The sequence below is a fragment of the Acomys minous genome (assembly GCF_964271855.1).
Source record: "Acomys minous genome assembly, chromosome: 12".
Lineage (NCBI taxonomy): Eukaryota > Metazoa > Chordata > Mammalia > Rodentia > Muridae > Acomys > Acomys minous.
Genome location: NC_140493.1, coordinates 106,783,566 through 106,797,426, shown reverse-complemented (window position 1 = coordinate 106,797,426; position 13,861 = coordinate 106,783,566). Strand labels below are relative to the sequence as shown.

Sequence of the window (13,861 nt, the reverse complement as noted above, 5' to 3'; positions counted from 1 at the left end):
TGAACCTGCTTTTGTGTTTTTGTTTTTTTATTTGTGTGTGTGTGTGTTTTTGTTCTTTGGGTTTTGTTTGTTTGTTTGTTTTTTGTTTGTTTTTTTAAGACAGGATTTCTCTGTGTAATAGCCCTGGCTGTTCTGGAACTCTCTTTGTAAACCAAGCTGGCCTCGAACTCACAGAGATCCGCCTGCCTCTGCCTCTCTCTCTTTTTTTTTTCCCTCTGCCTCTCAAGTGCTGAGATTACAGGCGTGCGCCACCACGCCCAGCTTCATTTAAGAAAATTTAAAGTACCAAGCATATGCCTGTAATTTCAGCACTTGAGAGGTAGAGGTGGGAGAATCCAGAGTTTCATTCTCAGCTACATAGTAAGTTCCGGGTCATCTGAGGCTGCATAGGACCCTGTCTCAAAAAATCAAGAAGGGGCCGGAGAGATGGCTCAGCAGTTACAAGCACCGTCTGTTTATCCAGGTCTGATTCCCAACACCCGTATAGCAGCTCACAACTGTCTGTAACTTCATTTCCGAGGAATCCAACGTCCTCTTCTGGCCTCTGTGAGCATTGCCATGGTGCAGAGACATGCACGAGGCGCAAACATCCATGCACATAAAAATAAACAAGAATTTTTCAACAACCAACCAACCTCACAAGAAGTTGAAGAAAGGAATGGTAACAACAGAAATAAAATAACAAATTGTTTTCCTGTATTTTCTTGTAATCATTTTATTTTTAACTCCTTACATTTTATTTATTACTATTGAATGTTTGCTATGTGTGTATGTGCGTGCGCGGGCACGGATGTGTATGTGTGCATGTGTGTATGTGTGTGTGTGTGTGTGTGAGTGAGAGAGAGAGAGACAGAGAGAGAGACAGAGAGAGAGGGCACGTGCATGCCACAGAGCGCCCATTTGGCAGTCAGTGAAGATCTTTGTGGAATTTACTCCCTCCTTCCGCTTCACGTGCATTCTGAGAACTGAATTTAGCTCACCAGGCTTGCACAGTATCTTTACCCACTGAGCCATTGTGGTTCACACTCACACAACATTCTGTGGTTTCTGAGCTAGAGCCTTAGTCGCAAGTCGTGGTGTCATGTCTCTCTTCTTGGGTATCAGGAAGTCTTCATAAACACTGGCCAGGCCCTCTTCTAGTCACATCTCGGGGCTAGCCAATCAAATTCCTAGAAAGAAAATCAAATGTCGGCTAGAAAGATGGTTCAAAGGTTAAGAGCAGTAGTTGCTCTTGTAGAGAAACTGAGCTCAGTTCCTAGCACCCACAATAGGCATCTCACAACCCAGCTCAAGGGATCAATGCCTCCTTCCTGCCTCTGTAGGCACTGCTCTCATATGGTGCACTTTCAGACAGACAGACAGCAAAACACACATACATGTAAAATAAAGCTCCAAAAAGAGAAAGAAAAGTTTCTGGAAAGTCCATGCTGGGACTTTGAGTGTGAGTACTTGTCTCATTTACGGGTTCTATTGCTGTGATGAAACACCACAGCCAACAGCAACTTGGGGAAGAAAGGCTTATTTGTTTTCTCTTCCACAAAAGCAGTCAAAATGGGAACTCAAGCAGGGCAGGGACCTGGAGGCAGGAGCTGATGCACAGGCCATGGAGGGGTGCTGCTTACTGGCTTACTCCCCACGGCTTGCACCAGCCTGCTTTCTTATAGAACCCAGGACCACCAGCCCAGGGGTAGACCCTCCCCCATCAATCACTGACTAAGAAAATGCACTTTACATTTTAATGGAAGCCAGGCATGGTGGCATACACTTTTAATCCCAGCACTCAGGAGGCAGAGGCAGGCAGATCGCTGTGAGTTCGAGGCTAGCCTGGTCTACGAAGTGAGTCCAGAGACAGTCAAGGCTACACAGTGAAACTCGGTTTCAAAAAAAAAAACCAAAACAAAACAAAATAAAACAAAAAATAATAATAATAATACAATAAAATAAAAGTAGACTCACAAAATTGGAAAGAGAGATGGCAGAACAGAGCTCACCCTAGCGGAGAATGACAAATTTTTACCCTTTCGCTGCCACGTCTCAGACAGCAGGCTGCAGGCACAAAGGTGGTGCAGTGAGCCTTGGGGAAGCCTGCACCAATGACACGGAGATGTGCTGCGTCCTGGCGCTCTGCAGAAACAGGTCATTGTTGAATAGGACAGGTCCTAGGCCCTAGTCAATGAGATTGTGAACTATAAAATCCTCTCTTTGATCCCACTGTGATCCCCGAGATTGAACTGTAAAAACCTGTTTCTTGTGGTTGAGCCCTAACACACCTTAATCCGAGACCTTTCTGTTTATTGTAAACAGCTGATTAAGATGTGGCTCATCCAGCCTTACTACACACACCTTTAATCCAAGAGCTATCTACACACAAGATTTAATAAAGTTAACCCTAGGTCAAGAGGTGGAGCAAGAAACCAGCTGACAGGGATTAAAGAGTAGGAGGGACTTTGAGTTGAGGGGTATTTAAGACAGCATGGAGAAATTGAAGGGATCCTTGGCGCTTTTAGCTTTTGGGCTTTCCTTGGAATTTTCGCTTTAGCTCTTTAGCTCTTTAGCTTTTAGCTCTTTGGCTCCGAGCTCTCTAGCTCTTGAGTTCCTCAGCTCCTTGGTCTTTGGGTTTTGGGACTTTGAGCTAGCAAGCCTTTGGCCTTGAGGTTTTTTTTTTTTTGTCCTTTTTTTCCTGGGCTGTGCTGAGCTTGAGCCTTTGGGGCCTTTTCCATCGGGGTGTGAGCTGAGTAGGAAGGTCAGCTGGGTGCTTTCTCTGCCTCTCTGAGCTAGCAGGTTTTTCACCACAGCATCTGGCTCCTGAGCCTTTATTGGTAAAATAGAATGATCTGGGATTTTCAAATTAAAACAACACTAGCCTACTTCCATCAGGGTGCTCTGCACTGCTTGCCTGCTGGGAGACAGAAAGTCCAGGGCAATGGTGCTACAGGCACAAAGGTCAAGCCAGCAAGCCTCACGGGGAGGTGTGTGGCAGCCAGGAGCTCTCTCAGAACCTGCCCCTGGACATCACCCTGACTCTGGGAAAAGGCAGGATAGCCCAGACAAGTCTTGGCAACAGCCCAGAATTTATACTGCTTCAGAAACTAGAAACCAGCCGGGCATGGTGGTGCATGCCTTTAATCCCAGCACTCGGGAGGCAGAGGCAAATGGATCACAGTGAGTTTGAGGCCAGCCTGGTCTACAAAGCAAGTCCAGAACAGCCAAGGCTAACACAGAGAAACCCTTCCCCGAGGCGGTGGGGGAAGCAAACAGAAACCAGAAACCTTGAGCCAGACTTAAGACTCATTGCAATGAATATTAGCATGTAAAACTGTTTGGACAAAAATATATACTATGTGGTTCACTGCAGTTTTCAACACCACTACAATGAACAAATATGCCATGGAGAGGTGGAAAAGATGGAGGAGCAGAGTGGTGAGTGCACCGTGCAGAGAGGCAGAACCAGAGACATGACGGAGATGCCAAGTGTGATGTGAGAGAAGGCTGCGGTGGTGTTCTGGGAAACATGGAGTTGCTGAGTAGGGCTGACAGGGTGGTGTGCAGCTGCCTGGAGCTCACACAGACTCAGCTATGCCCTGGAGCAGGTAGGGACTGAGGAATGCTGGGAGACCTTGGAGGCCAAGTCCACTTTAGTATGTTAAATATGCACCTTAACCATTTGTCCTGAGTCTGAAACCCAACACCCATAATAATAATGTTGATAATAAATGAATAAGGGATGACATAATCGTCTATGACTATGCTGATATTGGGATGTCATTACTGGGGGTCCAAAAGCTGGAATGTTGGCCAGTCAGGTCTAGGAAGAGCAGGCTGCTGTCCAAGCTCTGCGGGACCATCTAGGGCTAGATGGAGGCCCAGGTAAAGCAGTTGTGAGGCTGGACCAGAGCACCTGTGAGTAGCCACTGCAGAGCTGACCAGATGCAGGAAACACCTGGGCTGCTGTAACACACACACACACACACACACACACACACACACACACACACACACACACACACAGGGCAGAAGGTAAAGTTAAGGAGTTTAGGGAGAAATCTTTTTTCTTTGGTGTGCATTGGAAACTTTCGGCCCATGGTCTTCCCAGTTAGGGCAAAGGGAGTCCCAAAACCAAGGAAAGACTTTGAATTGAAACAATACAACGTACAGAGTACATAGCGAAAAGACTTTTAAGTTATTGGCTTAGTATCAATATGTACGTGCTTTCTTTGTCCAGGGCCAACGTCCTCTCCTAACGAAACTTTCTCCCTAACAAAACTTGTGTCCAACACCTGTGTGTCAGGATGTTTGTTGCTATTACCTAAAATCTTTTTAAATACTCCATTTCTTTGTAGGCCATAGTATAACTTATTGACTAATGGTTAATTTTTATCATGTCTCTTTTAATAAGTGAAAGTAAAACAGAGCTACTTTGGCCACAGACAGTCCCCTGCCAGGGTCTCATGGCAACCATTGCTATGCTTGAGGAGTCCCACCTTGGGAGTAAAATATGGTTAAAATTAGAAAAGATTAAAAAATAGCTTCCAACAAAGAGTTTTAATACTGTAGTTTCTGTTGACAGGAATACTGACCCCAACCCAAGAGACTCTGCCCTTTCCAGGGGTCTTAGTTCTCAGGCCTGTGTAGTAATTGTCACGCAGACTCCACTGGAAAGGGGTGACATGCCACCAAGTCCAGCTTCATATGTTTGTTTGTTTAAATTTGTTTGAGTGAGAACAATCCCATAGTTCATAGATACGACTACTCGGTCACCAGGGAGTGGCACTATTTGAAAGGATTAAGAGGCGTGGCTTTGTTGGAGGTCACTGGGGTTGAGTGGGCTTTGGGGCTTCAAAAGTCCAAGCCAGACCCAGTGTCCCTCTCTTCCTGCTGCCTGCCAATCTGGATGTAGAGCTGTAGAGCTTTCAGCTCCTTCTCCAGCACCAGCTGCCATGCTCACCACCATGATAATAATGGACCAAACCTGAAGCTTGAAGCCGGCCCCCAATTAAATGCTTTTCTTTGTAAGAGTTGCTGTGGTCATGGTGTCTCTTCATGGCCACAGAATCCCAGCCAGGACAGGGATCCAGAACATAAAGTTTGGTGTTGATCTTTAGTTGACCGATGATGTCATTAGCGTTGTCACAGGGCGGTGTGTTTTGTTGTTGAGATAGAGTCTCTCCATACATCTGGGCTCAAGTGACACTCCTGTCTCAGCCTCCAGAGCAGTTGGATAAGAGTGGTGTGCCACTGTACTTGGCCATCCGAGCAATTCCCTCGAGAGCTGCCAGGCTTGTCTTTCACTCTTCTAGCAGCGTAAACTAGCAAGTGTCTTCGAGGGGGCATTTGTGGCGGGAAGAAGGAAAGTATGAGACGCTCAGAAGGATCTAGAAGGAGGGCACTCTAGGGACCTCGTCATTGGCACAGGGATGCCTGTGGGTTTAATAACTACACACACACACACACACACACACACACACACACACACACACACACAAGCTGGTTAATATAATAATTAGCTATTAGATGGTTTTTCTTTTCTTCTTTTTTTCATTCGTTCGTTCTTTCTTTTTTTTTCCTTTTTCTTTCTTTTTTTTTTTTTTTTTTTTTTTTGTGAGACTGGGTTTCTTTGTGTAGCCTTGGCTGTCCTGGACTTACTTTGTAGACCAGGCTGGCCTCCAACTCACAGCAATGCACCAGCCTCTGCCTCCCGAGTGCTGGGATTAAAGGCGTGCGCCACCACGCCCGGCTCCTAAGGTCTGCATTTCCTGGGCTTTCCTGCCATTCCGTGTGAACTGGAAGGTTCACAGGAGATGTGTGTGTACATGTGTGGGTCTCGGTGGACAAGGGATGGAGGGCACCTGCAGGTGTCTGGGTCCCTGTTCTGGTTTAGTGGAGCTACACAAGAAAGAAGGTCACAGCCTGGAGAGCCTTAGTCAAATGGAGGACACATTTCCAAAACCAGGCACCCTTCAGCAACTTTTGGGGGTCTAGAGCTGGGGTTCATGGGAACAGAACTCTATGGAAGGCCTCACAGTGGGCATCACCCCAGCAGGGGCAGCAGGCTTGACAGCTTCCTCCTCACAAGGCTGCTGTCCTCCCCACAAGGAAACGAGGGATGACTGGGCACCAATCAGCAAGAAGCCTAGCCCTGCACCCTGAGCCAAAAGCTAGCAAGGACCAGCAGGCCTGAGAGCTACAGGTCTCACCCTGGCGGTCATGAGATCTGTGCCTCATCCAGGCGGTCATGAGATCTGTGCCTCACCCAGGCTTCCTCAGCTGCCCTTGGCTCCTTCAAATTCTTTCACTTTCTCAGTACCTCCAAGAACAGAACTAAGAAAAGTCAGAAACAAAAGAGCTACACACTAAGAAAAGCAGAAGTGGGAGCCTCAGAGACGGATTGTTCCCTGTGAGAGGCTGAACCCTGGAGGGTCCAGCCGTGGCCTGGCTGGGGGTGACCCACGAGTGGGAGAAATGACCCAACTGGCCTCGGCTGCGTGGCTGCCCACCCTGTTGCTGGTGCTGCTCTTCTGTCTTCCAGGTGAGGAGGCTGTCTGGCCAGGAGAGTGGGAGCTCTCAAGGAGATGCCATGTAAGGCTCTGTGACTGGGATTCCTCTGTGCACACAGAGTGTGGCCGCTGCATCCGCCATGTGAGATGGATGACTAAGGGTCCCCATTGCTTTGGGGGGAATGGACTGGGATTTGTCACTTCATCCAGCTGTCAGGACAGGGGACAAGTCAGGCAGTGAGGGCGGGTGGCTGTCCAAGAAGGGGTGCCGAGAGGAATTTTGGGTGGGTTAAAATAGGAGAAAAGAGGGCAACACAGGTGGTACGAGTGAGTGGACAGTGGACCTACTGCAACCCTGAGAAGCACATGTTGGTGGTGAGGGACCTGAAGAGATTTAGTCTGTCTGTCTGTCTGTCTTTCTTTCTCCTTTTTCTTTCTTTCTTTCTTTCTTTCTTTCTTTCTTTCTTTCTTTCTTTCTTTCCTTTAAGATTTATTTGTTATGTACACGATGTTCTTCCTGAATGTGTGGCTGCCCACCAGAAGAGGACACCAGATCTCATTATAAGTGGATGTGAGCCACCATGTAGTTGCTAGGAATTGAACTCAGGACCTTTGGAAGAGCAGTCAGTGCTCTTAACCTCTGAGCCATCTCTCCAGCCCCTTCTTTTTGGTTTTTCAAGATAGGGTCTTTATGTGCAGCCCTAACTGTCCTGAAACTTGCTCTGTAGACTAGGCTGGCCTCAAGCTCAGAGATCTGCCTGTCTCTGCTTCCCAAGTTAGCTAATCTTTTTTTTTCTTTAAAGATTGGGGGGGCTGTGCAGGGTCTCACTGAGTAGCCCTGGGCCTCACTTATGTGGGCTAGGCTGGCCATGAACTCATAGACTGTTTTTCTCTGCTTCCAGAATGCTGGGATTAGAGGTGTGTACCACCAAACCCCACAAACTGATTTTTTATTATTTTATTCTTTGAAATGTTCATGTATGCAAATAATGTAATTTGACCATATCTGACCCCCATCCCTCCCTCCAGCTTTGTACTATTTGTATTTAACTTATTTTTGAGACAGGGTTTCTCTGTGTAATAGCCCTGGCTGTCCTGGAACTCTCTTTGTAGAACAGGCTGGCCCTGAACTCATAGAGATCTGCCTGCCTCTGCCTTCTGAGTATTGTATTTTTAAAATAACCATTGAATCCATTAGCCTTGCCTCTGTGCACATGGGTGTGACGTCACCCATCCGGGCAAGGGCAACTTACCAACGGCTATACCCCCAAACTGAAAATAAAAATCTCTAATCCCAGCACTCTGGATGCAGAGGCAGGCCAACCTCTGTGAGTTTAAAGCCAGGCTACTCTACATAGTGAGTTTCAGGCCAGCCTGGGTTACATAGAAAAACCTGTCTCAAAATTTTTTTAAAAAATATCTGTTCTTGGCCTACATTGGCCATTTTGTTTTGCTTTGTTTTTAAAGCATCGCTGACTTTATCTGGGTTTATACACCTATTTACAGGGGTTTGAAGATTATCTTGGCTACTTTTCCTCTGTTTGGGTTTTCTTCTTTATTTTCCTTTGGGATTTAAGGAGATTTGAATGTGCCATGAGGTTGAGGATAGTGCAAGGGGAAGCAACCATGCAGGCCAGAAAGGCACTGGGGGGGGGGGGCGGGGCTGGGGCTGGGAACTGGTGTTTACTTAAGTCAGGACTCAGGAGGAGGCTAAGTGGAGAAAGTGAGCACCTCAGTTTGGAAATCCAGCACCCACGTGACCATTGGGTTAGGTGTGTATGTGTAACCCCAGACCTGGGTGTGCGGGGACTTGATGCCTCCTTCTAGTCCCTGCAGGCACCGTGCTCCTGTGCATATAGTTACTCACAAACACACACACAATTACAGATAAAAGTAGTATCCGTGAGGATGGCTCAGGGTCGAGGTCACTTACTGCTCTTTCAGAGGACCTGGGTTTGGTTTCCAGAAGCCACATAGTGGATCACAACCACCTATAACTCTGGTTTCAGGCTTCTCACGTCCTCTTCTGGCCTCCAGGGGCTCCTGCATGCATGTGTGTGGTGCACATTAGTTCACACAGGTACATACAAACCCACAGATATAGCAAATAAACCTTACAAAACGGGACAGCAAAATCAGTGAGCTAAACCTAGGTTGAGAGAGCAAACCCTCCCATGTCCCTGGCCTTCTCTCAACTCCTTCCTGGTCACAGGGTCATGAGGGCATTAAGGGAGCTGGGCATACAGCTGGCCACCCTCTTCTGCCCTGGCTCAAACTCCTGTGGTGGTGACACATGGAGGTGTGGCTGTTCTCTGAGGTCCTGAGATGCCCAGAGCTGGCCTCTTTGAAAACTTGAGGCCCTGGTGGGTGGGAGGGACCGGAAAGAGTCAGGTGAGGGGAGGGGCAGGGCAGGAGGGAAGGGTGCTGAAGGGCGATTGGCTGATGGGTTGGGATGAAGGGAGGAACTTTTGAAGGACCTACACCCCATCCAGATGTGAGGGTACAGAATTGAGTTTTGTATTTTCTAGGCTGTGTCCCTCTGCGTGGCCCCAGCACCGTGACAGGCATGGTCGGGGAATCCCTGAGTGTGAAGTGTCAGTATGAGGAGAAATTCAAGACAAATGACAAATTCTGGTGCAGAGAGTCACCAGTGCCACGACTATGTAGCACAAGTGTCACGACCAGAAGCTCAAAAGAAGCTAGGAATGGCCGGATGTCCATCAGGGACCATCCAGACAACCTCACCTTCACAGTGACCTTGGAGAACCTCACCATGGAGGATGCAGGCACCTACCTGTGTGCGGTGGATATACGGTTTACCATCAGCGATTTCTTGCCGATCGATAAATACTTCAGGGTTGTGGTGTCTGTGGTGCCAGGTAAGTCCCCCTAATGAACACTCTAGACCAGGACAGCTGCAAGTAGCAGGAGTTTCCAAGCAGGAATCAGTTAAGAGTCTGTGAGTACATTGTATGTGGTAAGGGACAGACAGGGACAGCGTGACAGTCAGGGAGGCATCCTGGAGTAGCTGCATCTTGCTGGTCCATCAGGGGACAGGAGGCAGAGAGAGCAGGGTGTGGCCAGGACAGAGCTCAGCATCCTGTGGGGTGGTCCATGAAAACCAGAGTTCGAAGGTGTGTTGGGGGCTGAGCAGAGGGTCAGTAGGGACAGACAGTGCTGTGTTCAGAGGGAGCTTTCACTAGTGACAAGCCAGCTTTGCAGTTAGCTGCCTCTGACAGCACACGGCTGAGGCTGGAGGAGAGAAGACCTGGTGTGTGGTTTTGACTCAGGTGGATAGGGGGTGGCAGCTGTGTCATGCTTCAAAGGGATCAGCTGATTTAGGAGGATCTCCCACCCAAATCCTTCCTTTGGTGTGAACTCAGCTCCAAAAATGAAAACCACTGGCAGCTGGTCAGGGTGGGTGATCTTAGCACTCAGGAGGCACAAGCAGGAGGATCACAAGTTCAGGCTGACACACTCACACAGACACCAAGTCCACCACTCTATATTTGTCTCCAGAAGGATGGAAGACAACGAGGCCAAAGGTGACCGGGGCTGGATGGTACCTGGCACCAAGTGTCTTGTCACTGACGAACTCTCCTCTAGTAGAAGACTGGCCTCATGTTTGAAACTGCCACCCAGCCACCGTGTACCATGAGATGGGCTGGAAAGGGAAGCTCTGACTAGGCCCTGGTGTGGCCACAGGGCTTAGAGGCTGTCGCACAGCTGTCCAGCATGCCCCAGGGACCTGTGTGAAGCAGAGTAACAGAGGTTTCAGTGGGTAGGAGATGGACTGGAGGTCACTGGAACTGTCTTGTGTTTCCATGCTTTCCCAGGCTCTATCCCTGGGAACAGTACCAATACCCTGGGGTCTCCCACAACCTCCCCAGTGCACACTCAGTCCAGCGTGACCACAGAGGACATAATTCCTGGCTCCAGCCTACAGCCTCGGTGAGGAACCAATATCCCCTCCCCACCCCCGGACAGGGCTTTTGATTGTGGAAGGGAGGTAATGCTGAGAGAGTGGGGATAGCATTTGTACCTCCCTCCTGTGAACCCCTCCTGGAACTCCCAATCTCACACTGACCTGGGAGGGTCCTGCGAGTGCCAGTTGCTTCTCTAGAGACTGGGACACAGCAATGACACCCAGACACAGACCTGCTGAGATGGGGTTAGTTTCTTGTCAAGGGGTTGCTACATAAACACATCCAGCATGGAGAAATGGCTCTACAGGTAAAGGGCTCACCTTGCAAGCCACATCACCTACTTGAAAAGTCAGGCATGACTTGGAATACCAGAGCTATCAAGGAAGAGACAGGAGAATCCTTCAGACTCACTGACCACCCAGTCTGCTTGGCAAGCTGCAGACCAGTGAGAGGTCCTTTCAGAAAACAAGATAGATGGGTCATGTGTGCACCACCATGCCTTTAATCCCAGCACTTGGGAGGCAAAGACAGGCTGATCTCTATGAGTTTAAGACCAGCCTGGACTACATAGGGAATTCCATTCTACCCAGAGCTACATAGTGAGACCTGTCTCCAAACAAACACAAAGTGAGCCTAGCACGCCTGTAATCCCAGCACTCTATAGGCAGAGGCGGGTGGATCTCTGTGAGTTTGAGTCCAGGACAGCCAGGCTACACAGAGAACCCTTCTCAAAAAACCAAAAACAGAATAAAAAACAAACAAACAAACACAAAGTTATGACTCTTGGGGAATTCTCTGGCCTCCACATTCAGGCACACACATGTGCACCTGCACACATACATATAAACATATATACACACCATTAAATTAATTAACTAATTAAAATAAATAAGCCACTGGGTAAGGTGACACAAGCCTTTAAGCCCAATAGTTGGGGGGGAGGGGGCGACGCAGAAACTGGTTGGATCTCTGTGAGTTCAAGGCCATCCTGGTCTACAGAATGAGTTTCTGGACAGCCAGGATAAGATAGGTAGATAGATAGATAGATAGATAGATAGATAGATAGACAGACAGACAGACAGACAGACAGACAGTCAGACAGACAGACAGACAGACAGACAGACAACAGCCATGCAAGAGGAAACAGGGAGAACTTAAGTTAGGAGAAGTTGGGATGGGGGTAGGGAGGCAGAGTCTGCCTGGTTAGAGGCCATAGGGGTAAAAGTCCATGGGGTTGGTCTAGAGACCACAGTTCAAGGCTGCTTCTTGGACTGTCTATCACTACACTGGTCATTCAGGTAGGGCTGCTTTTCTCCTTGGTCCTGCACAGATCTCTGTGGACACAGACCTAGGTAAAAGAGACAGGCACAAAGCACAGGGCACCAACGCTGCCTTCTGGGAAGGGAGCTAATTGTGATGTGTCCCCCCACAGGTCTCTCCTGAGCAGCCTTTCCTTCCAGATCCTGGTGTTTTTGGAGTTGCCCCTGCTCCTGAGCATGCTCAGTGCCGTCCTCTGGGTGAACAGGCCTCTGAGGTGCTCTGGGAAGAAACAGCACTGGCCGGACTGAGAACCAGTGACATCTGGTTGCCATGGAGGCCCTTCCCCTGGACACGGCTTCTCAGGTGGCCGAGGACAACCAGTAAATCTCTCTTTCTGCGGATACTCTGAGTTTTTAGAAGATGCTTTGTGCTGTGTCCAACACATAAAAGAGTGTGCCCAGTGAATACATATATGTTTTAGTAGACTATCTTTACTTATTGCTTGATAGTTCCACACACGTGTGCAACATACCCCTGTCCTACCTGCCCTCCACTCCCCCAGGCCCGTGTTCCCTACACCCTTTCACGTTCTATCCCCCTTTTTCCTTATTCCCTTTTGTAACCCTCTGAGTCCAGCTCATGCCTCCTGCCTACCTGCCTGCCGGAATACTAACTGATCTTGCCGGCGCGGTCTCCTGCAGGTCACCACAGCTGCAGTGAGTTCGTGAGTGCACGAGCCATGCCACAGGCAGAGCACAGCATCTCACAGTCGGCCTCTGGCTGTCCAATCCTTTCCTCTCCCTCCCGGGCCTTAGGGTAGGATGGGGGTGGGTGTTGTACAGATGTCCCACTTAGGCTGAGCGCTCAGCACTTACTCTCAGCACTCTCACCACAGCAGAGGGCAGCCTCTCCAACCAAGGCCGAGGGCAACGCTGATTAAAGGATATAGATGTAGATATGTAGAAGGCAGTTTGACAACAGGTCCAATAAACGCATACACCTGACATAAGAAATACTCTTGACACTGCGTCCTCTGGATTCAGTAATGGAACGTACTTTATACTGATGACCTGCCTCTCTGACGTCACATTCCTGCCTCCCACCCGCTCTGGTGACAACCTGAACCTGCTTTTGTGTTTTTGTTTTTTTATTTGTGTGTGTGTGTGTTTTTGTTCTTTGGGTTTTGTTTGTTTGTTTGTTTTTTGTTTGTTTTTTTAAGACAGGATTTCTCTGTGTAATAGCCCTGGCTGTTCTGGAACTCTCTTTGTAAACCAAGCTGGCCTCGAACTCACAGAGATCCGCCTGCCTCTGCCTCTCTCTCTTTTTTTTTTCCCTCTGCCTCTCAAGTGCTGAGATTACAGGCGTGCGCCACCACGCCCAGCTTCATTTAAGAAAATTTAAAGTACCAAGCATATGCCTGTAATTTCAGCACTTGAGAGGTAGAGGTGGGAGAATCCAGAGTTTCATTCTCAGCTACATAGTAAGTTCCGGGTCATCTGAGGCTGCATAGGACCCTGTCTCAAAAAATCAAGAAGGGGCCGGAGAGATGGCTCAGCAGTTACAAGCACCGTCTGTTTATCCAGGTCTGATTCCCAACACCCGTATAGCAGCTCACAACTGTCTGTAACTTCATTTCCGAGGAATCCAACGTCCTCTTCTGGCCTCTGTGAGCATTGCCATGGTGCAGAGACATGCACGAGGCGCAAACATCCATGCACATAAAAATAAACAAGAATTTTTCAACAACCAACCAACCTCACAAGAAGTTGAAGAAAGGAATGGTAACAACAGAAATAAAATAACAAATTGTTTTCCTGTATTTTCTTGTAATCATTTTATTTTTAACTCCTTACATTTTATTTATTACTATTGAATGTTTGCTATGTGTGTATGTGCGTGCGCGGGCACGGATGTGTATGTGTGCATGTGTGTATGTGTGTGTGTGTGTGTGTGAGTGAGAGAGAGAGAGACAGAGAGAGAGACAGAGAGAGAGGGCACGTGCATGCCACAGAGCGCCCATTTGGCAGTCAGTGAAGATCTTTGTGGAATTTACTCCCTCCTTCCGCTTCACGTGCATTCTGAGAACTGAATTTAGCTCACCAGGCTTGCACAGTATCTTTACCCACTGAGCCATTGTGGTTCACACTCACACAACATTCTGTGGTTTCTGAGCTAGAGCCT

At 48.3% G+C, this 13,861-nt stretch overlaps 1 protein-coding gene and 1 long non-coding RNA gene across 2 annotated transcripts; one reads left to right on the top strand and one right to left on the bottom strand.

The window, feature by feature from the left end:
* Window positions 1–55: 55 nt before the first annotated feature.
* On the bottom strand, window positions 56–646 carry LOC311579143. The gene is made up of 2 exons (XR_014773068.1): window positions 256–646; window positions 56–200 (listed from the first exon to the last, which is right to left on the bottom strand). It is a non-coding gene; the product is annotated as an uncharacterized lncRNA (long non-coding RNA).
* A 5,613-nt stretch (window positions 647–6,259) lies between these two features.
* LOC311580136 (CMRF35-like molecule 6) lies at window positions 6,260–12,079 on the top strand. Its single transcript, XM_084751412.1, has 4 exons — window positions 6,260–6,526; window positions 9,023–9,373; window positions 10,331–10,445; window positions 11,853–12,079. Exons 1-4 carry the CDS (start codon window positions 6,460–6,462, stop codon window positions 11,986–11,988), a joined length of 669 nt encoding a protein of 222 aa, XP_084607538.1. The 5' UTR covers window positions 6,260–6,459; the 3' UTR covers window positions 11,989–12,079.
* Window positions 12,080–13,861: the final 1,782 nt, after the last annotated feature.

Excerpts from the sequence above, each read along its gene's own strand:
- LOC311580136 (XM_084751412.1), top strand. The coding sequence starts at position 6,460 with ATGACCCAACTGGCCTCGGCTGCGTGGCTGCCCACCCTGTTGCTGGTG. Across the intron at positions 6,527-9,022 it reads GCTGCTCTTCTGTCTTCCAG|GCTGTGTCCCTCTGCGTGGC; the intron begins GTGAGGAGGCTG and ends TGTATTTTCTAG. Across the intron at positions 9,374-10,330 it reads TGTGGTGTCTGTGGTGCCAG|GCTCTATCCCTGGGAACAGT; the intron begins GTAAGTCCCCCT and ends ATGCTTTCCCAG.